This window comes from Eublepharis macularius, chromosome 2 (assembly GCF_028583425.1).
Source record: "Eublepharis macularius isolate TG4126 chromosome 2, MPM_Emac_v1.0, whole genome shotgun sequence".
Classification (NCBI taxonomy): Eukaryota; Metazoa; Chordata; class Lepidosauria; order Squamata; family Eublepharidae; genus Eublepharis; species Eublepharis macularius.
Window position 1 is genome coordinate 30,399,812 of NC_072791.1, and position 25,246 is coordinate 30,425,057.

At 43.6% G+C, this 25,246-nt stretch overlaps 1 protein-coding gene across 2 annotated transcripts in view; it reads left to right on the plus strand.

The window, feature by feature from the left end:
- LOC129324129 (alpha-1-antiproteinase-like) overlaps positions 1-11,147 on the plus strand; it is a 28,156-nt gene extending 17,009 nt beyond the window's left edge. Inside the window, exon 5 of one of the 2 annotated variants that reach the window (XM_054971144.1) lies at positions 10,703-11,147. In XM_054971144.1, the coding sequence (XP_054827119.1) occupies positions 10,703-10,714 (12 nt within the window). In that variant the 3' untranslated portion in view covers positions 10,715-11,147. Of the gene's footprint in view, positions 1-4,592; positions 5,735-10,702 lie in introns of those variants that run through there. The other variant, XM_054971142.1, reaches the window with a different exon arrangement.
- The last annotated feature ends 14,099 nt before the right edge of the window (positions 11,148-25,246 follow it).

Below are 25,246 nucleotides of genomic sequence, written 5' to 3' on the forward strand. Positions count from 1 at the left end.
CCCCTTCCCAACTCGCTCTCGCCTGTGCGGTCCCACCGTCAGGCAGCGTTGGGGCCCCGCACCCTCCGTTCCAGGATCAGACGGGTCTGTCGGAGTAAATCCGTTATCCATCCTCCCTAGGTGAGGGGTCGGGGAAGTAGTAGTGGGATTCTCAACAAAATGTCAGACTATGGAATCCCAGTTATCTTGAGTGCGTCTCCCACCCCTTCTGCAAGAAGCACAGGGTCTCTTGGTTCAAAAGGTTTATTGAAAGACTATGCTCAGGATACAGGTGTCCATAATCCAAGGGCTGGAGAGGCCCCTGGCTGAATGAAAGCTTTGTTGAGAATGGCATGTAAAATGAAAGTGGTAACACATCAAACACCCATTCCCAGCTTCCCCCCTTAGTCCTGTCTGCGAAGGCCTGAGAAGACGAGGACATCAAGGTCGTTGGCTGGACTGGATAGATAAGAGTCTTTGCTCCCATGAGTATGAGCGGCCTGGACAACATCTGGGCCTAGAGGGAGGAAAACTGGAAAGCTACTGATTATAACAAAAGTTATAATCAGTAGCTTTCCAGACAACAACACTCTATTTATATACTGCCCTTCAGGGCAACTTAACACCCACTCAGAGCGGTTTACAAAGTATGTTATTATTATCACCCCAAAAAACACCCTGTGAGGTGGGTGGGGCTGAGAGAGCTCCTAGAAGCTGTGACTGATCCAAGGTCACCCAGCTGGCTTCAAGTGGAGGAGTGGGGAATCAATCCCGGATCTCCAGATTAGAGTACCGGCACTCTTAACCATTACACCAAACTGGCAAAGTCATTATATTGTCGAAGGCTTTCATGACCGGAGAACAATGGTAGTAGCGGATTTTCCTGGCTGTATAGCTGTGATCTTGGCATTGTAGTTCCTGACGTTTCGCCAGCAGCTGTGGCTGGCATCTTCAGAGGTGTAGCACCTCTGGCTATACAGCCCGGAAAATCCACTACAACCATGGCACAGTCATTAATCATTAGATCGGAGACCTCTAGAGAAGATCATGGTTGCAAAGGCAGGCGATGGCAAACCGCCTCTGTTACTCTCTTGCCTTGAAAACTTTACTAGGGATTGCCATAAGTCAGCTAGGACTTGATGACACTCTCCACCACCACATATAGTGAAAGATGGGGAGAGTTATGGCTGCCCCTTCAAGTGAAGATGGTGGGGGGACAGAAATCATGCATGAACATGATCATCTACAGGACCGTCTCTCCCTATATGTTCCCTGGAGAACACTCCAATCAGGGGACAAACAGCTGTTGGTGGTCCCTGGCCCCAAGGAGACCCACCTAGCCTCAACTAGATCCAGGGCCTTTTTGGTCTTGGCTCCCACCTGGTGGAATGCTCTGTCTGCTGAAATCAGGGCCCGGAAGGACCTACTATCTTTTTGCCGGGCCTTCAAGACAGAGTTGTTCTGCCAGGCATATGGCTGAGGCTGGGCCTCCGCCAGCCTGTATAAATCTTAACCCTTCCTGTGAAGACTGTCCACCATCCAGTTTTAAATGTGTTGTTTTTAATGTACATGAATTTTTTAATTGTGTTTTTAATATGTTGTTATCTGCCCTGAGCCCTCTCGCGGGGAGGGCGGAATAGAAATGTGAAATAAATAAAGTAAATAAATTAAAATAATTATTTGGGTGGAACATCTTCACTGTGAGGACAAGCTTCAAAACTTCTGTTCAGGGAGGGGGGCTAAGATGTGACATGATAGCATCTAATAAAATCATAGAAAGGGTGAGTAGAGAATTTTTTTAAAAAAAACCTCTAAAGTCAGTGGCAAAGTTCATTGGTGAGGTGTGCTTTGGTTTTGTCCGGGATAATATTCCTGATGGCTTGCAGTTCATCTGCATGTGGGATATTGGTGTACAGAGCCTCAACATCCATGGTTGCTAGGATGGTGTCATCTGGTAGGTTGTCAATGGACTGTATTTTCCTGAGAAAGTCAGTGGTGTCCCGTAAATAGCTGGGTGTGCTGGTGGCATAGGGCCTGAGGATAGAGTCCGTATATCCTGAGGCTCCTACTGTGACAGTGCCAATTCCTGAAACAATGGGGCATCCTGGGTTATCTGGTTTGTGGATTTGGGGTAATAGGTAGAATGTTCCTGGTCGTGGTTCATGGGGTGTGTCCATATAGATACATTCTTATATGTCCATGGGGAGTGTCTTTAATATTTTATTGAGTTCTCTTTTATATTGCTCCATAGAGTCAGAAGGTAGTGTTTTATAGAATGTTGTGTTGGAGAGTTGTATGTAGTTATGTTTGTCCATGATGACGACTGTGCCACCTTTGTCAGCTTCCTTGATTACGATGCCAGAATTATTTTGGAGGCTGTTTATGGCATCTCTTTCTGCACAACTGAGATTCTGGTGTTGTTTATCAATTATCTCAGCCTGGGTACGTTGACGGAAGCATTCAATGTAAAAGTCCAATGAGGAGTTGCGGCCCTCAGGGGGTGTCCATGTGGAATTCTTGTTTCTGGAACTTTGCAACGATGATTGTGCATTGCTTGGTTGGGAGGGTGATTGCTGCTGTGATGGTGTCTGTTCAGTGCTTTGTTCAGCATTTTGTTCAACCGAGTGGTTGAAGAATTCCTTTAGTCTTAGGCACCTAAAATAGGCCTCCAGGTCTCCACAGAGTTGTATGGTTTGTGTGGGTCTGGCTGGGCAAAAGATAGTCCACGTGAGAGGACAGATTCCTCTGCTTGGCTCAATTTGTGGCTGAAGAGGTTGATAATGTTGCTAGGTGGAAGTGGTCTTGTTCCCTGTTATATGCAGGAGCAGCGGTTTTTTTCTGGGAAAAAAGGTGGTGGAACTCTCAAGAGGGAAATGAGGAAGAAACACACAGGATTCTTTGAAATAATATTATTTTCAAGCACTATTGCCGAGTATTTTCAAGAGGTTCCGGAACCCCCTTCCACCTCATTCCCTCTGAAAATAAGCCCTCTGCAGGAGTTTTGAGAGTTTCTTCTTTTTCTTCTTCTGTAATTCAATATGTAGTGTGCAATAGATGGTTTCTCTGGTTTGGGTAAAAATCTGCCAGCTCCTGGTTTGTGTAGAGGGACTGTTTTTTATGGAAGAGTCCAGTTTGGAGATCTCTTGCTTGATCCTTTGTTGTTTGCTGTACAACAGTCCAATGAAGTGATTTAAGAGCTTCCTGGATAAGGTGTTGCATAGTTTCTCACTTTAGTCTGTATAGTAGATAGATTTAAGTGGGTTCTTCACGCACAGTCCCTTGGGTAGAATGTCCAGGTTTTTTGCATTTAGAAAGGAAGATGATGTATTGTCGAAGGCTTTCACGGCCGGAGAATGATGGTTGTTGTGGGTTTTCCGGGCTGTATTGCCGTGGTCTTGGCATTGTAGTTCCTGACTTTCGCCAGCAGCTGTGGCTGGCATCTTCAGAGGTGTAGCACCAAAAGACAGAGATCTCTCAGTGTCACAATGTGGAAAAGATGTTGGCAGGTCATTTATATCTACTCAGGAGGGGTGGGGTTGAGCTGAGTCATCCTGTAAGAGTTTCCCAGGGTGTGGAATGCTAATGGTGGGAGGCTTCACTGTATCCTGAGGAGGTTCCTTTGCATATGGATTGGTGCTTGATGTGCTAATCTTCTCTGCAGGGCTATTGTCGGGTGTAGAGTGTTTTGTTAGCCTGGTGTTTTTCAGAACTGGAAACCATGCTCTGTTCATTCTTAAGATTTCTTCTTTCCTGTTGAAGTTTTGCTGATGCTTGTGAATTTCAATGGCTTCCCTGTGCAGTCTGACAAAGTAGTTGGAAGTGTTGTCCAGTATTTTGGTGTCCTAGAATAAGATACTGTGCCCTGTTTGAGTTAGGCTATGTTCAGCCACTGCTGATTTTTTCAGGTTGTCCAAGTCTGCAGTGTCTTTCATGTTCTTTTATTCTTGTCTGGATGCTACGCTTTGTGGTCCCGATGTAAACTTGTCCACAGCTACAGGGTATACGGTATACTCCTGCAGAGGTGAGGGGGTCTCTACTGTCTTTTGCTGATCGTAGCATCTGCTGTAGCATCTGTTGTACAAACAGATGATGTCTGTTTGTATCTGTGCCAGTTTCTTCATAAGGTTGATGGATTTCCTCTCCATATGGCTGAAATCCATCATTGACGGATCCATCATTGCATAGAAAACACCTTTTCTCTCTAGAGGAAAAACGAACCTGTTCCGCAATCATCAGTTTCCAGCTTCACTACATCTAACCATTCTGAGTTCACAGCCTTCCCCAGATAGAAGAGCACCTGATCTGCAATACCTTACTATAACAGACCAGAGAGAACTCTTGGGAGATATTTTTGCTTTTTTTTTTTTGTTCTTCTAACTAAAACCCCAGTAATACCATCCACATTGCAAATCAAATTGAATGACGTTTACCCAGCGCTAGACTTTTCCCTGGAAAACATTGGTAGCTCCGGTGCTATCACTGCTGTGAGACCTAATGTGTCATTTACTGTCAGTTGCCAGAATCCTGACTATTTTATATTTCATCAGAAAATGTACAGATAGACTCATCGCTAGTGTACACACTCGATATAAATGTATGTGCTTTCTCTACAGATTATTCATGAAGCTGTGCTAGTTGTTCATGAGGATGACACTATGATGGGTCATGGTTCCCCTGGAGACCCGTTGTTTCGTTCTCTCCCTCCCCTTCCACCACCTCATTGCATCATCTTCAGCAGACCCTTTCTGATGTTTATCATTGATATGTCAACAGGAACAATTTTCTTAATGGCAAAAATTGTGAACCCAACCCATGAATAAGAATAAGTTAAAGAATGTTTAGGCTCCATTTTATGAAATCTTGTTCTGAGCATACATTCAAAGCTAATGAGCACATGTAAACAAGTAGAAAGCCTTGCTCCAAGTGTCAAAATTCTTTCCCTGAGATATCTTGCAGGTCACATCATTCTCTAGTAGTATGAGACAGGTCACTGAGCAAAGTATAAATATTTTTTCTATTTTGTTTATTCTAATTAAATAAGATTTCAACCTTGAATGAATCCCTCCTTTCCAAGGAATAGATCAGATACATGGGTCCAGCTTCTCAAATGTTTGTATAATTCATTTGTCACTCAAGCTTGTCAGATGTCATGTTCTCTGGGGCTGATTCCGCACATGTTGGATAATGCACTTTCAATGTACTTTAGCTATCGTTTCGAAGTGGATTTTTTGTTTCACACTCGAAAAATTCAGTTCCAAATGATGTCTAAAGAGGATTGGAAGTGCAGTATCCAATGTGTGCGGAATCAGCCTGGGAAAATGCATCATTCTGCATCATTCTGACAAGGTGTAGGCATCATTTGTACAGGGTTTCATCCTAACTTCTGATCTTGTATTCGGTAAACAAATAGCAATTATTCTGTAAACAATCAGGAGTGACGGGTATATAAAGCCCTCCAATGCTACTGGCCTTTACAAATGTCTCCCCAAAATGGAGAGTGGGTCATGGGATTATTAAATAAATAATAAAAACATTTTTTCTTCTATAATCACCATGTTTGGTGTCTTGAAATATATGTGGGTAAGTGGAAGTAGGGGATTTATCAATTGGCAAAAATTCCCCTATCGCATCACCAGTCAGAGGATGGCATTTACAGCCATTAAGGGCTATTGAAAAACTGATGATGATATTTGCATACTCTTGTATGGGCATCAATGGAACCCAAGTGTTTGTGTAATAAAATTATTTTAAAGCATTGTCGTCTTGGAGGCTGATTTCCTGAGTATCATGTTAAACATGCCACATGTTTCTGTCCATAGCAGGAGTTGATTGACTCATTGGCAAAATCTCAAAAAGTTTTACAAATCCTAGTTTCTAAGAAATGAAAGCCTCATGGGCACAGGAAACAGTAGCTCGGTTCCAGTTTCCAATAGTGGGGAGGCGAGCGCAGCGGAGCCAGAAATTTTCTCCCAGCCAAAACCGTAGATTAATCCTGTCCTATTTCCTGTGCTCCACTGAATCTCACACCCCGAAAGGGAAATACCAGTGGAAAACCCCACCTTCCAGCTCACAAAAGAAAGCTCCCCTTCTCCCTATTTAGGTCACTTCGAGTCAAATGAAATGCAACCTGTGCACTTAAAATCCTCAAAATGAACCAAATGTACCAGATTGCAAGCTTTCACCCAACCTTTACAAGATAAATACTGCCTAAGAATGTTTCCAGACCTCAATGAGGCCAATCAGCTTTCAATCATTAAAAAAGCCAAATCGTTCGCAGTACCTGTCTAATTAGCAATTAGCACTTCACATACAGCCAATTCTCCAAACAATATTCCCTTCCCTACGAAAGGAGCCCTCAAGTGTCCTCACTGGGGGGGGGGGCGGTTCTTCCAACTCTATGAGTCTGTGAGTCTATGACTCTGGTTTCCCAGGAAAAGTAGTAAAATCTCAGACTAAAAACTGGCTATTGCCCGGCAACCTACAAGACTTCAGAAGTCTTCAAATACTGTGCCTACCACTTTCCCAAGGGAGCCCCCTTTTCGCAAAAAAAAAGTTAATTTCAAGCCACAGTTCAAAACCTCCGCGCTTCCTCCAGGCTGCGCATTGCCCTTCCCTCCCCTAGTTTTAATACAATTGATATCTGGAGAGAGAAAAGGTGATTTAACCCTTCGGTTCCCTTATTCCAAATCACAAGGCAAGTCTCCCATCTCTTGAAGACAGAAGTACAAAAACACCCTCTGTTACTCCTCAGACCTGGTCTCTCCCTCCAGACCGTTGCTTATTTCCACACCTACACCAATAGGAGCAAATGGGAAGGATGGGTGTGTGTGTAAAACACAAAGGAAAATTTCTTCACACGCACAATCAGTGCAGGCTGAGGGGGAAAACGGCCTACGTCGTATGTGTGACTTCCCCTTCCCTTTTCTGCACAATCGCACAAAAGCAAAAAAAAAATTATTTTAACAAACACACACCAGATAAAGACAACTCCAACAATAAAAAGGAAAGGAAAGACACCTGTGGAAACAGAGTTGACATTTATCCAAACGTTAGGCAGCGCTGATTTATTCTGGCTGGCCCGCCTGACTTGGGCAGCAGGTGAGTCCTTTTGCCACTGTGAGACTCACTTCTGCGACCACAATGACGGAGATTCCACCCTTGGTCACAGTCAGCAAGATCTCCAGAAGCCTGGCGCTCTCGAGCTGCCCAGCACGCGTCACAGCTTTCTGGAATATGCTTCCCTTTACACACAGGTATATCTGCTCGTTACACATTCAAAATAGACAGAATAGACTGACAGACATACAGAGTTACGACAAAACACAAGCACCGTTTTCCATGCAAAAGAAAGAAGAACGCACGCACACGGAGTCAGCCGCGTTCACACAACACCACACATCACCACACTGCTGAATCCTTCAGGCAGTTGGTGTGTTGAAGTTCAATATCCTTTTACACCAGTGAGGCGCTCCCTCTTCCTCGCTCCTGTAAAGTCAAGCCTACGTTTCAGGCTCCTCCCCATACAGAAGTGGCGGCTCTTTCCCCGTGGTTTACACAAACATTTCCCCAGCTAACTTGCTCTCGCGAGCCTACTTGCCTCCGCCTAGTCGGAAGCACAGTTAAACTTTCGACCCGTTCCCGTGAGTCTCTCTTCCTTGCAGTCTCTGAGCACTGCAACCACCCCTCCAGCTTCCTCTTCCCAGCCACCAATTGCGCTCCTATGGAGCTACTCGCAAGCTACCTCCACGCAGCTGAGCCCTGCTCAGCTCAGTCCAGCTACCCTGAGCACCTGGCCATGCTCTCCTTGGCAATACTCGCCCACTAGACGCACCCCCTCATTTGCGCCACTTCTCCACACACACACACACTTCTAGGCTTTACAGTGTTCTTCCTTTAACCATTTATGTGGGATCCCACCTCCCTCTCCTCGCATCAAATAATGCCAAAGCCCACCTATTGGGACTTCCCAAGGGCTTATATATTGCTGCCCGAGGAGGGGGCGCTTTTTACCTTAGTTCTTATGCGCGCTCACACTTTTCTCCTTTGCTTCCTTTCCCGAGGACCCCGGCGGGTTCGTGCTGTGTTTCCCTCGTTCTTCTCCTCAAGATGCCGTCCCTCTGCCAGGCCAAACTTCTGCCAGTTTTAGCCAAAATATGGGCTATGTGCACATTCCTGGGAGCTGTTGACGTCCTCGCGAGGGACAGGTCTCTGGAGTAGAGAGGGGAGCAGCTAATGGACGAGCCCCCAAAACTGTTATGTGCAAAAGTTTGCGCCTCTGTGGTTTGTTCTCCCTTTTCTGACCAACCACAATAAAAAAAATTAAAATAAAGATCCTGGAGTCCTCTTTTGGAATTGAAGCAAAACAGATGGTTTAATTAATTAAGCTGGTGGATAAGCCTTTTTCTTACACAAAAGTAGACGGTCTCCTTGTGTGCAAAAGCTCATCAAAATTACAATAGAAGCACAGAGCAATTAATACTTTCAGATAATCATAACAATATTACAATATTTTAATATTTGTTATCTTATTGGCTCATAAGGTATCTAGGGTCAGTTCTGATTTGAAGATGCAATTCTGGGTTGGCCCCTCTACTTGGGGGAATTTCAAATCTTGCAACCCCCTTAACTTGTCCTCAATTTGGAAGGACACCTGCTAACCTCTCACCTACTTTCTTCTGGGCATAATACTTTCAATGGCTCCAATGAGTCTCAATCTGGCAGCCTTGGTACCCTCTGATAACTGAAGTCTGTGGGTACGAAAGGATGTTTTTCCCATCTGTGCCCTTTCCCCCAGTTTCTTCTCAGCCTTAAGGAAATAAGGCCACAGGTGGCCAAAACCAGCTTGCTGCATCAAATCAGTTTTCTACAAAAGGCTCTCTGGCACTGATTCCTATTGGAATCTTATAGAATAATATAACATATGCGTAATATTTTATAAGTGCAGCTCTACAAACAGTATATTATTAGTCCTCAGTTCTTGCAGAGTTTCAGCATACTTCTCTTGATCTTCTTGTTTCAATATTCTTGTGTCATACTCTTACAGGTTGCATTACAAATACTACATTGGCTCCTGAGCGTAGAAAAAAGTGCAAGGCATATAAGTGATATATAAAAGTAGTATATAAAATCCCTTTCTCCAAACCTATATCCATCAGTATGATCTTCTATAGATTAGAAGAACCATCTACTATCACTAGATACAATGTGTTGAGGTCCAGGTGTAGAGAGTGTCTAAGAACAACAGGAATGTCTAATTTCACAAAAGTTGGAGATATAGGGATGGGTGTATTGGTTGATGGTCAAAAGATATTCATATGTATGAGAAACTTGAAGTCACAAACTTTCCATAGACTTTGTTAAGATAAAATGTAGCAAGAATGGAAGGAGAGATCCTGTAATGGCGTTGCTTGTGTAACAAAGTAACAAATCTAAAATGTTATTTCATAGAATCATAAGGTTGGAATGGACCTACAGGGTCATCTAGTCCAACCTGCTGCACAATGCAGATTTTGCGTTGTACCTCTTGTCAGTCTAGAATGTAGCGGCACTCATACTTACCAGAACGTCATGTGCTGTGCCAGCTGCACTGGCTCCCAGTGGAGTTCTGGATCTGGTTCAAGGTGTTAACCTTGGTGCTTAAAGCCCTTCACAGACTGGGTCCTGCATACCTGCGGGACCACCTCTTCCATTATGTCCCCTGCAAGGCGTTGCACTCTGCAGAAAAGCAATTCCTGGTGGTCCCCGGCCCAAAGGACATCTGTCTGACCTCAACCAGGGCCAGGGCTTTTTCTGCCCTGGCCCTGGTCTGGTGGAATGCTCTCCCACTGGACATACAGGCCTGTGAGACCTGTTACAGCTCCGCAGGGCCTGTAAAAACGAGATGTTCCACCGGGCCTTTGGCTGAGTGCCAGCAGGTGTCCTCCTTCTTGCATCTAAGACTGCCACTTTTTCCGGGGCTGCCCTCCGCCATCTGCTATGACCTCATAAAAACTCCCAAATATTTATTTAAATAGCCTGTGCCTGGACTATTTTAATGACTTTTAAAAGATTATTATTGATTTTATGGTTTTATGATTGATTCACTGTGTTTTATGAATGTTGTTAGCCACCCGGAGCCCATTTGTGGGGAAGGTGGGGTATAAATCAAATAAATAAATAAATAAATAATTGTTATATGGTTATGCACAAACTCCAGGGTGTGGGGCTAAGTTACCCTTACTTCACTTCTCACATTCCAGTACTTTTCCATCTCCTGCCTAGCCAGGCAGCTTGTCTGTGTTTTAAACACATGAGCAGAGGGGCTTATGATATTGCCATATTCATAAGCCTTAATATTGTGAGGGCAATTATGACCACTTACACCACTTCGAAGCCTCAGATCAGTTTCAGGCTTTCAAAAAAAAAAAGCGTGACGTGAATTGTGAAGAAAGGGAATGATGCCAAAAAAATTATGCCCAAATATTGGCTGGGTCCCCAGGTATGTTTGGGATAGTTCCTTTAATTGCCTATTAAAATGCCAAAGTGAAACTATAACCAAAAAGACCAAGAAAGACTGTAAACAATTCTTGCGTGAAGAATCTTCCCGGTAGTATTTGTTCTGTTACGTTCTTTTATCTTTCCCCAAAATTAAACATAATACTTTTAAGGTCAGAGTTCCAGTTACTTTTAGAAGCCCAAAGTCTATACGCAGAGAAGTACAGCTTTTACAATCTCCTTCTTCCAGACAGCAACATAAAGCACAGCTTGTAGCTTCCCTCTTGGAATCTTATGGGAGTTCTTAGAAGAGAAGAGAAGAGAAGAGAAGAGAAGAGAAGAGAAGAGAAGAGAAGAGAAGAGAAGAGAAGAGAAGAGAAGAGAAGAGAAGAGAAGAGAAGAGGTCCTAGCACAGCCAAAAGGATATCTATTAGTATATATATATATAAATGACCACGACATACTTATCTGGCTTTCGCCGCCTCAGTTCTGCTTCTGCTGATGCTTTTGCATCCTCGGAACACCGGGGAGTTTTTCAGCTCTCTAATTAAAAAGAGCCAAATAAATTTCCAGATCTATCCAGCATCGCACACTGGGGTATCTCCTAATGATAAGGAGACAGGCTCAGGTTGTATTTCCTGTTGGAATAAATCACTGTAGCTTAATTTGAATAGAAAGAGTGAAGAGTACTTGCAGAGGGAAAGGGGGCTTGATACTTTGTATAGTGTCAGGTTTTTTTATCTGTTGCTATTGAACTGTCCCTTCCCTGCTGTGAATGATGTAAATAAATAAATAAATGACGTAAATAAATAAATAAAATGAACATTTCTTTTGTGTCAGTAAAAAAAGGTCCGTTACTGTAACGGTCTCTCTCTTATGTACAAGTCATGAGGTTTTCTCTCATAGTTTGCTGTTTGCTTTACTGTATATAATTATTAAATGAAGTTCAATAATATCTGAACAAACAAGTCTGCACAATGGAATATCCTGCACCTAGTGAGTGAAGAGATATTACCCTATAATAAGGATTGACTGGGATATTTATATATATATATATCTCCCTCACATTTCCCAATCCTGCCTGGCTATAAAGTCCAGAAAACAGAATCAGCAGGAGAGAGCACAGTGATGACTCTTTCAATCAGCCGCCATGTTGAATCCTCTCCTGTTTATTCCTTCTCTCGATTTCCTGCCATTTAATCCATGGTGAGGCAGGGCTTCTGTTTGCAGAAACCATTTTCATTTTTCTTCAGCAGACTTTGTTCCTTGAAGTGCTTAATAATTCTTTCTTTAATAGTAGGTTCTACAAGTTTACTGGAACATATGTTAGCCTAACTGCCCTGTAGTTTCACAGAATCACAGAGTTGGAAGGGGCCATACAGACCTTCTATTCAATCCCCTGCCCAATGCAGGATGAGCCTAAAGCATCCCTGTCAAATATTTATCCAGTCTCTTCTTGAAAACTGCCAGTGAAGGGGAGCTCCCTAGGCAGCTGATTCCACCTTTGAACTACTCTGACTGTGAAATAGTTTTTCCTAATATCCAGCTGGTACCTTTCTGCATGTAATTTAAACCCGTTGCTTCGAGTCCTATCCTCTGCTGCCAACTGGAACACCTCCTTGCCCTCCTCCAAATGACAGCCTTTCAAATATTTAAAGAAAGCAATCATATCCCCCCTCAATCTCCTCTTCTCTAAACTAAACATTCCCAAGGCCCTCAGCCTTTCCTCGTAGGGCTAAGTCTCCAGACCTCTGATCATCCTCGTCGCTCTCTTCTGCACCCTCTCCATTTTGTACACATCCTTTTTGAAGTGAGGCCTCCAGAACTGCACCCAGTACTCCAGGTTTGGCCTGACCAAGGCAGTATACAGAGGGACTATGACCTCTTGCGATTTTGATGCAATGGCCCTTTAGATACAACCCAAGACTGAGTTTGCCTTTTTGCCACCACATCATACTGACTGCTCATATTTAGTTTACAGTCCACTCTTACCCCAAGATCTCTTTCACTACTGGGGGATATACTACTGCCCAGAAGTGTATCCCCCATCTTGTATTTGTGCTTCACGTTTTTGTGGCCCAGATGTAATACTATGCACTTATCTATGTTGAATGGCATCCTGTTCACAACCACCCACTTCTCCAGAGTATTCCGGTCTTGTTGAATTTTAACTCTATCTTCTTGAGTGTTTGCCACTTCTCCCAATTTGGTATCATCAGCAAATTTAATGAGTAGCCCGTTTACCCCTTCATCCAGATCATTGATAAAAATATTGAAAAGTACCGGGCCCAAAACTGGCACCCCACTGGACACCTCCCTCCAATCTGATGAAATGCTGTTGACCACCATTCTTTGGGTGTGGTCCTCTAACCAGTTCCCTATCCACCAAACTGTCCTATATTCCAGTCCACAGTCTTCCAGTTTACCCATTAGAATGTCATGGGGAGCCTTATTAAAAACTTTATTGAAATCCAGGTAAATCACATCCACAGAGTTCCCACAATCCAGTAAGCTCTTTGGAGCACTTTGTAAAAACTGGAGTTACATTTGTTATTTTCCCGTTGTCCACTACAAAGACAAATTTTAATAATTTTTTTACACAAAAACAGGGCTATCACATCAGTATCCGCCCCCCTCCAAGAATATTCCCTAAATGACTTTTACACTTGTTTCAGGCTTGTTTATCTGCTGTTCACTGTTCCTCTCAGCAGAGACTTGGGTGTCTTTTTTGTCTTTTCCTTCTTCCTAAATATGTGGTCATATACATCAGACTGAGAACATGTTGATGTCAACTATCACTTTGTCTATACTTAACATAAAAGTAATATATGTTGGGAAGGAAAAAATGGGGTATCCAGTGATATTGCACCTTTCTTTGCTTATTTAGACTGTTTAAATGCGGCTGCTTTCCAAGTCCATCTGCATTCTCTTTTTTAAATAGAAACCAAACCCCAAACTGATGTGTGTCTACACAGAGTACAGGTTGGTTCTGTGGAGAATTCATAAAAGAAATAACATGTAACATTACCATAAGCAAATTGGTCACAGCTAGAGATGGGCACGAACAGAAAAAATCCCGAACATGATGTTCGTTGTTCATTGCCATCCATGAACAGGGACTCATGAACAACCACGAACATGGCCCTGTTCACAAACATGTTCATGGTTGGCTGTTCGTGGGGGCCAGCAGGCTCTCCTCCAGCCATCATCCAAGTGGAGATCCCTACTGCACCAGGCCCAGAAACCTGACCTGAGCAGGCAGCAGGAAAGGTACCAATAATAAATAATAGCTTGGCCCCAGAGCCTGGCAGCAGCCCTGGAACTTAAAGGGGTAGATCCCTATCCCACTACAGACAAAGAAAATTCAAGCTCCAGTGCACTCTCTCTATCAAAATGCTAACAGCAACTCTCTCCCTCTCCACTGTCTGCAAACTAAGCCAGAGCTGGGAGCCCCCCTCCCCCCTGGTCTTTGCTCCCTTGCAACAAATTTGGAGCTCCACTCTTGAAAGGAAGACCTGTCTATCAAGCTAAATTAGGCTTAGATTGGGGTTTCCAGGGCAACAGCAGGAGTTCAGACAGAGTTCAGACCAGAGCTTTTTTTCAGCGGGAACGCGGTGGAACGGAGTTCCGAAACCTCTTGAAAATGGTCACATGGCTGGTGGCCCCTGAGCAGCGTGGAGGGCAATCTAAACTCCCCTCTGTCTGGAGATCAGGGGGCGGGGCCACCAGCCATGTGACCATTTTCTCTGAGGGCAACCCACTGAGTTCCACCACCTCTTTCCCCAGAAAAAAAGCCCTGGTTCAGACAATCCCTACCTAAGTTGCCAAGGGAATTGATTGCAGGTGCCAGACTGTCTGGCTTCATGAACAGCAACAAACAGCAATGAATGAGGCTTGCAATGACCACCTGTTCATTTAGAATGGGGCCTCACAAACAGCTTGTTTGTGAACAGCAGATTGGGCTGTTCGTGGCTTTTTTTTGTTCATATTGCTGTTCGTGCCCATCTCCAGTCACAGCATACTTCTCAGACATCCAAGATTTGCTCCTGGGGTTGTTTATTTAATCATTTAAGTTGTAAGAGGTATTAGACCTCTTTCAGCTTGGAAACACATTACTGTCCAATACTTCAGGAATGGTGGAATTATAAGTTATTTTCATACCATCATCACCACAGAGTAAACCTAAAGTAGAGCTCTCACTACTGTATGCTCAGATTCTACTGGAAGTTTTGGCCACTGTCACTCCAGCTGTCATCCCAGCTTCTTCATAACCCCCAGGTCTTCAGGAAACCAAAGGCCTTTATGCACATGAGCATGCAGACGGGAGAGTGTTCAAGGTGCCTTCCACAGTGGCACAGGCTTGTACCATTTCCCTGTTGCTGCTCTGGCTACTAATATAGTGCAATGGCAACAGGGCTTCCACACAGCAAGTTTCCCCCAAGGTTTTTTTTTTAAAAAAAATACTATGACACAGCATCGTATTGGTGTACATCCTATTTTTGCTTGGTGGTTTTGATCCAGTTATTGCAGTCCCATTAGTGAAATTTATTTTGGGTCTGTTTGCATATAACAGACAAAAGGAGGAGCTAAAGAATGATTAAATAAATATAGAAAATAAATATATAGAAAATAAAGTATTCAATTGGGGGGGAGAATTCTGCTTTTCAGTTCAGTGTGGTTAGCTCAGTGTGTGGTTAGCTCTCAGCTTATAGGCAGTTTTTCTAAATCACCAGCCTCAGGGTTTTTTAAGGTAAGTCTCTAACCCTTTTCCTTGTGCAGATATGCCTTTTTCCTTATGTTGTTGCAATGAAATGAGTAACAGCCTTTTTTAAAACTGAAAGCTGAAAATTCAGGTAACCTACTACATGTAATAGTATTAAAGTTTAGCAACGTATTTATTTATGCTATCCATTTATTTATTCATTTATTTATTTATGTCATTTATAGTCCACCTTTCTCACTGAGACTCAAGTCGGATTACATAGTATGAGATTAGTAAAATCAGTATCAAGTAATAATATTATTATTATAATAACATTTGATTTATATACCACCCTTCAGGATGACTTAACACCCACTCAGAGCAGTTTACAAAGTATGCCATTATTATCCCCACAACAAAACACCCTGTGAGGTGGGTGGGACTGAGAGAGCTCCAGAGAGCTGTGACTAGCCCAAAGTCACCCAGCTGGCTTCAAGTGGAGGAGTGGGGAATCAAACCCAGCTCTCCAGATTAGAGTCCCACGCTCTTAACCACTACACCAAACTGGCTCGTTTCAATATAGTATCAATTTCCATAAACAATGCCATAGGGTAAATAGATACAAGTTTAAAAGACATAGTATTAGCAAGAATCCAATAAAGAGCAGAAAAAATATTGAAGTGGAACATAATCAATTCTAGGACTAACGTTAGACAACACAGAGCACAGGTGGTACATAGGAGTACATATTTAAAGCAACAGATAATATGTAAGGCAATATAGTGATGAAGTCTATGGTCCCTAACTCATTTGTGAAGCATCTGAGACCCCATCCCTACAATACAATCCTCCCATTTGAGTAAAAAGCCTTCTTTGAATATTTCGGTTTTGCATCATTTACAAAAAGCCAGTAGAGTGTGGGCACTTCTGACTTCTTCAGGCATGTCATTCCAAAGGATAGGGGCCACCACAGAGAAAGCCTGTGTATGGGCTGCTGCTGACTTCACCCATACGCAGCCTGGCACCTGCAGGAGATCCTGCTCAGATGAGCAAAGCTGCCGTGGAGGAACATAGGGAGGGAGGCAGTCCCGTATGTGTGCTGGACGAAAGCCGAGAAGAACTTTGTATGTAATAACTAATACCTTAAACTTGAAATGCTATCCATTTGCCAATTTAAAAAAGAAAGATCTTGTATGTACTTGAGATACTATAATTCAGTTTAGAATTTGTATGTTGTCTAAATAAAATTGTCATTTCATGGTTATTTCTTTGTTTTGTACATTTTTTAAACAGAGAAATAGAATTATGGATTCCAAAATTTTCCCTTTCTGCATCCTATGATGTCAAAACCTTCTTGCAGAGACTAGGCATGGCAGATGTCTTTAATCATCGCGCTGATCTATCTGGGATTACAGGGAAACACAAGCTGAGGGTTTCTCAGGTAAGTAAGTGGGTGAGGTTTGTACTAGACTCTGAATAACAATGACATTTCATCCAGTGCCTCTTAAACATTTCATGAGTTACTGGCATTTGATGAAGTGATCTAGTCTTAGTGCAATTTAACCTGTAAGCCTTGACTGGAATCAATGGATTAAACATGGATTGATCAGGAGGTGGGATCTAAATATCTTACTTTGTTTCAATTTAAAATGTTTAATCCTGTCCTTCTCATTGTTCAGGGCATGGAGCTCACTAGGTGACCATCATCCAAGTCATACTCTCAGCCTAGCCTACTCCACAGCATTATTGTGAGGATAAAATAAACCCTGTCTTTCTGCTCCTCATTATGTGCCCTGATCTCTCTTTTAGGTTCTGTAAGATTCTGCAATGATCATAAAGTGAAAATATGATTCCTATCATGGCCCCTCTTAAAGGACTTCTTTGAAGTCATCTTCTAACTGTTGAGCATGGGCAGGGAGGGCCCAGCTTCCCACACTCTGCCAGACACCCTATCAGGGGCTCAGTCGCAGGAAGGAGGTGGAGGGGCATAGCTGCTTGGCTGGGCAGCTTACTGGGCCTCACGGCCATTCAGCACATGGTGCGTCTGTGAGACGGTTTTCCTCCCTTACTGTGTACAAACTTGGCTGGGATTTCTGGTCAGAACTTGGCAGTTTGGGGCACTGGGCCAGATCCACTGCAGTGAGTTTGCACAAGTTTGGCAGCTAACCCCCCTTTTGGGGTCTCCTTAAGGGACCCAGAGGATGTGCCCAGCTTGGGGGCCATTCGCAGGTTTCACCCTGGGTGGTAGAGACTTGGGATCCACCAGGGCCATGTCCTGTGCAAGATGCCACACCTCTTGCCATCTCATATTTGGTGCCCAGCAGGTGGGTCCTTGATGCCATGGATCCATGCTCTATGTGGCACCACTGCTACAATGGCTGTAATCAATAAAGTTATGGCCAATTTTCTCCCAAAAGTGATTGTGTATGTGTCTTATTTGCCCATAGCACCAGCCTCATGCATAGCCAATACAGCTGCAAAAGGAGACACAGGCATCTTTCCAAGGTACTCTACTCATCCAGACAAGCTTCTTTAAGCTTCTATTATATACTGGGTGTTTTGCACCAAAATGACCATAGCTTGCATTTGCTCAAGTGCAACAGTTACCTCTTAAAGGAACACCCTTCTTTAATAGAGAACAATGGAGGACTCAAGCAGCAAGGACAACATTGTATACCAACACAAGGAGACTTGGAGGAATTGTCGAAGGCTTTCACAGCCGGAGAACGATGGTTGTTGTGGGTTTTCCAGGCTGTATTGCCATGGTCTTGGCATTGTAGTTCCTGACGTTTCGCCAGCAGCTGTGGCCGGCATCTTCAGAGGTGTAGCACCAAAAGACAGAGATCTCTCAGTGTCACAGTGTGGAAAAGATGTTGGCAGGTCATTTATATCTACTCAGGAGGGGTGGGGTTGAGCTGAGTATCCTGTAAGAGTTTCCCAGGGTGTGGAATGCTAATGGCGGGAGGCTTCACTGTATCCTGAGGAGGTTCTTTTGCATATGGATTGGTGCTTGATGTGCTAATCTTCTCTGCAGGGCTATTGTCGGGTGTAGAGTGTTTTGTTAGCCTGGTGTTTTTCAGAACTGGAAACCATGCTCTGTTCATTCTTAAGGTTTCTTCTTTCCTGTTGAAGTTTTGCTGATGCTTGTGAATTTCAATGGCTTCCCTGTGCAGTCTGACAAAGTAGTTGGAAGTGTTGTCCAGTATTTTGGTGTCCTGGAATAAGATACTGTGCCCTGTTTGAGTTAGGCTATGTTCAGCCACTGCTGATTTTTTCAGGTTGTCCAAGTCTGCAGTGTCTTTCATGTTCTTTTATTCTTGTCTGGATGCTACGCTTTGTGGTCCCGATGTAAACTTGTCCACAGCTGCAGGGTATACGGTATACTCCTGCAGAGGTGAGGGGGTCTCTGCTGTCTTTTGCTGATCGTAGCATCTGTTGTATTTTTCGGGTGGGTCTGAATACTTCTTGAAGGTTATGCTTTTCCATAAGCTTTCCCATCTGATCAGTAATTCCTTTGATATATGGCAAAAACACTTTTCCTGTAGGAGACTGTTTTTCCTTGGTTGTTTGATTCATCCTGGGTTTGATTGCTCTTCGGATTTCATTTCTGGAGTAGCCATCTGAAGATGCCAGCCACAGCTGCTGGCGAAACGTCAGGAACTACAATGCCAAGACCACGGCAATACAGCCCGGAAAACCCACAACAACCATCGTTCTCCGGCCGTGAAAGCCTTCGACAATACATCAGTCTTCAAAAGCCTCACAGCTTATTACCGAATTTACATTTTTATTTGTCCCATGTGTGAGGGATGTTAAAGACCAAATCACTCTGGAAAGTTGTGCTGAGCAAGAACTAGCAGACTCAATGCAGGCTGCATAGTAATCTCTCTTTGCAGCTTTCACTGCCATCTCATAGGCCTTCATAAATGTCCTATAAGTTGTTCTTGTCACTTCGCCACAGAGTTCTAGCCATCTCAGGTCCCATTTCATCTGTCACAGCTCCTCAGTATACCAAGGAGCTACTCTAGTTTGGGGGCAGAGAGGGCGATGGGGAGCGATCTCGTCGATAGCTTCAGAGCGACAGGCATTCCTATAAAACCTATAAAACGAGGGCCTTCCTCAATGGTCAGTAATAAGCAAGCAAACCCACACACCCAGAAATCATTATGTAAAAAATGTTTCTTTTTTATATATATATATAAATTTTTTATTTTTCAAACTACAAAACACTACACAGCACTACACAAGACTATCACAAGGAAAGGGGAAAGGGAAGGGACAAAGGGGGATGGAAAAAGAAGAGGGGGAGGGATGACCTACAAACACTAAACACTACACTTCAATGTTTTCCCTTCATACTGTCATAATACAAAAATAGCTCCATAGGATAATGATGGAGTGGTTAATCATACAGAGAATAGGCATTTCAAATTCTGATTAAACTTTCCTCCCCCTTCTAGGTCCCGGACGCAATTCTCTCTGTGCAACCGCTGTTGCGGTGCTCTCCTCCTCCCCCCCCCCTCCGGCTTCTCCTTTTCTTCGTTCTCGGTGCAGCAGAATTCCGGGTTTTTCTCCTCAAAATCCTTTAGTTGATCTTCTGATAATATCTTATAGGCCTGATCTTTATATCTAAACCATATTCCTTCCGGGAATAACCATTTATACTTTATTCCATGGTCCCTCAGAAGAGCTGCAAACTTTTTATACTTAAAACGCCTTTTCCGGACTAGAAATGGAACGTCCTTCAAAATCTTGACTTTCAAACCCATAAAGTCCAAATCCGCATTGTATGAGTTATATAGGATGGTGTCCCGAATCTTTTTAAATGAAAAGTCAATAATGATCTCACGAGGCAACTGTCGCTTTGTTGCATATTTTGAAGAAGCCCGACGGACCTCCCAAATGGCGCTTTTAACCTCTTCTTTAGTCGTCCTCGCGGGTATCGCCAATAGTTCCGAGACCACCTCCCACAGCTCCTCATTTTCCTCCTCTTTCATGTTTTGGAGACGCAAAATTGTCTGCGTTCGTTCCATCTGTAGCCCGATCAGCTGGTTCTCAACCAACTTCAGCTCCTTTTTTGTAGCCTTCACAAGTGACGCACTTTCCAGAGCAGACTTCTCTGCCCCCCCCCGCTACTTCCTTAATGGTTTTCACTTCGCTTTCAATTAAGCCCACCCTTTGATCAGTTTCGTTCAGCTTGTCAACAAAGGGTTTTATGGCTTCCACCACCGCCCTGCGCACCAACTCTTCGAGCGACTCTCCCTTCAAGGTAGCCGAGATTGACTTACCGAGAGCGGGACTTTGCTTCTTTGCTGCCATTTGGGGGGGGGAGCCAACAAAATTCTGGAACTCACCGAAGGGGAAGAACGAGTCTTCTTCAGATCAACCTCTCCTTCATGAACGCTTGTAGAACAGAAGGGATTCGCTTGTTTACGGGCTTCCGCCTGTTTCTTTTATTTGCCGTTTCTCGTTGCCCGGCGGCACTTGAGGCGCCGCGCACGTCTGCCGGCCTCCATAGGGACAAACGGGTAATTCCCCCCCCGCATTGATTTCGGGGAGTTCTTCCCGCAGCGTCCCGGACCCTGGCTCCCTCCCTGGGAGTCCTGGGGGCTAATCCTTGCGGATCAGCCGCCCGGTCAGGGTGCCCTGTCGTTTCCTCCCGGACCAGCCGAGAGGAGCGTCCGGCATGGCTGAGAAAACGAAACCAAATCCATGTAAAAAATGTTTCTGATGTTCTTATTTGAAAATGCAAAGGGAGAAAGAAGGAAGAATTTTTTAAAAAAAGTTATAATGATGGCAACAACTACACTGTAAAAAAAAAACCTGAAAAAAAAACCAGAACCAATTTTACCTTTTATAATGTGTGGTATGATACAGATTATTGCAGCAGGCCATGGATAACTTCACGTGGGGACTACACTCACACAGAGCTCTTCACTTGGTGCTATAATCTATAGAACAAAAATTACAGATGAGCTTAATATTGCATAATGAAACCTTTAAACTCACACTGTGTTTTTCAGATTGTATGACTGACCATTGAGGAAGGCCCTGGGGCCGGAATGCGTATGGTCTGGTTTAGTGTTGGTCATTTGACAGTATCATCAACTCTATTTGGAGAACGTTATGCCTATTTTAAGCATATCTATGCAGCCTGCAATTCAGGCCCTATGTTTTTGAGTACTGCATACACTGTATAATAAACACTCATTTTGAATATATTTTACAGGTTTTTAACTTGACCATTGTAGCATCTACTATTTTTAAAAAATACATCAGAGGTGTAGGGAAGGACTAGCCACTGACGGGATCTAGGGCAAGGAAAATGTATGGGAACCTGTCATATGAAAGCCCTATTGCCGCAGTGCTATATTGGCGATTTCAGCAGTCATCACCCAGATCCATCATTGCTTAGAAAAACTAATCTGTTTCCCAATCATCAGTTTCTAGCTTCACTACATCGAACCATTCTGAGTTCACAGCCTTCTCCAGATAAAAGAGCACTAAATCTGCAATACCTTACTATAACAAACCAGAGAGAACTCTTCATTCAAACTGAATTAAGTTTACCCAATACTAAATATTTCCATGGAAAACACTGGTAGTTCCTCCACTATCACTGCTGTAAGACCAAATGGGTCATTTACTGACAGTTTCCAGAATCTTGATATTTTGCATTTCATCAGAAAATGTACAGGCAGGCTCATCTCTAGTGTACACATCCAATAAAAATGTATGTGCTTTCTCTACAGGCTCTTCATGAAGCGGTGCTAGTTATTCATGAGGACAGCACTATAGTGGGTCAACGTGGTGAATCTGGAATCCGGTCATTTCCCCCTCCCCCTCCCCCTCCTTGCATCAAATTCAACAGACCCTTCCTGATATTCATCATTGATATGTCAACAGCAACCATTTTCTTAATGGGGAAAATTGTGAGCCCAACCAACTAATATTACATCACCAATCAGAGGATGGCATTTACAGCCATTAAGGGCAAATGAAAAATGGATTTTGATCTTTGCTTTACTTTTTTACGTGCATCAACTGAACCCAGGTGTTTGCATAATAAATTTATTTTAAAGCATTGTAATCTTGGAGACTGTTGTGTATTGGCCCTAGCTTCAATAAAAGTTAGGCTCCTCTGGCTTCGATTCTCATTGGTTGTTACAGTTGGCAGCAGCCAATTGCTCCTCTCTTAATAAAGACCAATCACTGTCATGTAAATATGTTATATTGTATATAGTTTATGCAAATGATGGTATTCTAGGGTGCATGTTCCTATTGGTTGATGGTTAATACAGGGGCGGGGTTTATGTGCTTTCGTTGAACTGGAGTTGTCTGTCTGTTCTGGCTTGTAATAAAGCATGTTGGGTTGAGCTGAAATCACTCTGGGTTGAAATCATTATGAGCACCAAGATCAATATTTAATATGCCAAATGTTTCTTCTTCAACTCCATATTAGATCCTTGCTAATGCTATGTCTTTGTAAACTTGCATTTATTTACCCTGTGACATTGTTTATGGAAATGTCCTTGACGCTGTATGGAAATGTCCTTGCTACTAATTGAACTAATCTCACACTATATAATCTGCCTTGAGTCTCAGTGAGAAAGGCAGACTATAAATGACATAAATAAATAATGTTTCTGCTCATGGCAGGAGTAGACTGACTCATTGGCAACAATTAGAAAATTTTAAAACCTTAGTTTCTAAGAAATGAAAGCCCGATGGGCAGAGGAAGTAGTAGATCATCTCCAACCCTCAATGACTTCTATGACGTTCTCTGGCATAAAGGATTTATCAGGATTCAACAGGGAGAGTCCCAGAAGAGGGTCAAAGAAGATTAACTAAAATTTCCCAGAAAGAATGACAATTTTGGCAGGTTGACATTTCCAAAAGGAGAGTATCATTACTCATATCTGCATAAATGCCAAACAATTTGACCAGAAAGCTCCACCATCTTCTCTACACACTCTTTGCAGATATGAATAGTGAAGGGTGTGGTCATTGATTTCTCAATTGGAAGAGAGAAGAAAATTCCCTGTTCTCAAAGGATAAGCCTCTTACTCAATACTAGAATTATGCCCATCTCATTTTGCTCATCAACCCCATATCCAACCGTGCTCACAATATCGCATGCATCACATGACTGCTTTGCAAGTGTGAAACCCCTGCAAACATGGGAAGCGAAACAGGTACTGAAAACGCTTTAAATACCCAGTGTGAAATATGCCCAGAACAACCTTGGAGAGGGGCATGAAGCAAAGGAGCAAGACATTTGTATATCTTATGTAGATTAGAAGAACCATCTAATATCAATAGATACAATGAATTGAAGCCTAGGTGTAGAAAGTTGCTAAGAACAACAGGAATGTCTAATTTTACAGAAGCTGAGATACAGGGAAGGGTGTATTGGTTGATGGCCAAAAGATATTCATATGTGTGAGAAACTTGTAGTTACTCATTTTCCATAGATTTTGTTAAGATACAATGTAGCAAGAATAAACTAATACACACACACACACTTTAAGAAGATGTTTCAAAAGGAGATAGCCTTTTCTGGTGTTTGAAGTTATAACATAATCAGTTAGCCAAGAATTATTTATTTATTATTTCATTGGATTTCTATTCTGCCCTCCATGCAAGCGGGCTCAGGGCGGATTCCATCATTTAAAACACAATGCAGCAATAAATATACAAAGTAGCCATAAAAACAATATAAAAACATTTGCCATCAGGCAAAGTATGCAGCTGCTGTGGTTAAGTAGTTTGGCTGCAAAACAGCACTCTACTGGATTGAATCCCACTATTGCCATGAGCTCAGGAGGTGGCCTTGGGTAAGCCATTCCTCTCAGCCCCAGCTCCCCAGCTATATAGTGGGGATAATAACAACACCAACTTGTTCATTGCTCTAGGTAAGGCACTAATCTGCTAGAAGAGCAGTATATAAGCACAGTTATTATTGCACCACAGTGCAATAACTCTAGTATATACCTGAAACCAATTCATGTTAGCTGTTGCTGCCTAGGTGGCAAACAATTGTCAATACACATCTATTTGACCAACTCTTTAAAGTATAGACATTTTTTTAATGCTTAACAGGCTTACTTGAGCCATTAACTGCACAACCCTAAGCCCTGAGTCAGTGGCCCCGCCTGTGCGGCAACATAAAAGTGGTGCTGCTTCACCACTCCCTATGAACGTTTGCAGGAGAGCCATGCCAGCAAAAGAGCTCAACAAGGTGAGGTGCAGCTGCCGCCAAGAGCACCTGCCCACCATTCCCCTGACAACCCCGCCCACATCAGCCAATGGCCGCACTGCTCCCCTAACAGGCGGGCAAGGGGTACGGCCAATGGGGAGCCCACATACCCCAGCCATCCAACAACCTCCCCTGTCAGGGAGCAGGCATCCCTGCAAGTGAGGGGGGAAGAGGTAACACTGAAGGTGCAGATTGAACACCCACCCTCTCACCCATCCACCCCCCATTTCCGATGAGGGCCAGGCCAGTGGCACCTACAAATCCCCCCATCACCGCCACCATGGGAAACAGATTCCCCTTCCCTGAAAAGTGGGACCAGAAAGGCAGCAGGACCCAGCAAGGGTTGCACTCGCAGCCTGCAGCACTTGGGATCAGCCTCCAGGTTCTAGAGAGGCAGATGGGGGGGGGGGCAGGTTCTTAAATGAGTGACAGGAACACCCACTGGAATCCACGCAAGAGGCCAGAAGGCCCATTGGAGGTGATGGGTGTGAAAAGCGTGCACAGACTTGCAGAGGTGCCGTTTGAACACATCACTACATCACAATTATGTGAGAACATGGATTGGACCTCGACAACCATGCCCTGGTCCTGGGGTGACACCCCCCCGCAGAGGGGACTGACAGCCTACGGGAACAGGGAAACTACTCCGGAGGCCATCATCCACCCCCTTCCCCACATCAAATTTCCTAAGTCACTCAGATAATTTTGGTGGGGTGGTTTGGTTTGGCCTGCCTGGCTGAGCTCAACCCCAAGCAACGATACCCACACTTTGCTGACTCATCATGACCCGACCTCCACCCCTGCGGCCCCATCTCAGGTTACCGCCAGTTGCA